At 67.3% G+C, this 523-nt stretch overlaps 1 protein-coding gene across 1 annotated transcript in view; it reads left to right on the plus strand.

The window, feature by feature from the left end:
- Positions 1 to 523, plus strand: part of MNEG_5404 (hypothetical protein) — a gene marked incomplete at both ends in the record, with an annotated part of 4,076 nt that overhangs the window by 1,681 nt on the left and 1,872 nt on the right. Inside the window, one exon of the mRNA XM_014046117.1 lies at positions 162 to 432. Coding sequence (XP_013901571.1) covers positions 162 to 432 — 271 coding nt within the window. The remainder of the gene's footprint in view (positions 1 to 161; positions 433 to 523) is intronic.

A 523-nucleotide genomic window follows, 5' to 3' on the forward strand; every position in this document is an offset into this window, starting at 1 on the left:
CCCCGCCTCTGCCCCTGCCGGATTCCGGCTCTTTGTCGCTGGCGTCCCATCTGCACCACCCATCCCTGCCACTTATCCTCACCTGCGCTTTTTGATTGCCTTCAATTTGGCGGCAAAGCACCCCATCACGACCACCCAACTTCCGCCCCCAAAAAAGCCAGGCCTGGACCTGTCGCGCAACCTGCTGACCGGCCCCACCGGCACCGCCGGCGTCTGTGGTGCTGCCAAGGCCACCATCCCCGCCTGCGCCAACATGCCGTTTGCTGACTGCATATCCTTCGCCGGCTTGATTGCTGTGGCCGTCACCCGCGGCACCACGGCGGCGGGCTGCCCCTGGGTGCCCGGGCGCGTCGACTCGGCCGGGCCGCGCAACACGGCGCTGCTGCCGCCTAAGGAGGCGACCGCGGCGCAGAGCCTCGCCATTTTTGGCAGGTGAGCTGCGGGTCGGCCGGCCGCACGGCAGCAAGGGTCATGGCAAGTGATCACCGATGCACATACCCTAGCCCTCCCCCCTGCAAACTAC

This window comes from Monoraphidium neglectum, assembly GCF_000611645.1.
Source record: "Monoraphidium neglectum strain SAG 48.87 unplaced genomic scaffold scaffold00802, whole genome shotgun sequence".
Classification (NCBI taxonomy): domain Eukaryota; kingdom Viridiplantae; phylum Chlorophyta; class Chlorophyceae; order Sphaeropleales; family Selenastraceae; genus Monoraphidium; species Monoraphidium neglectum.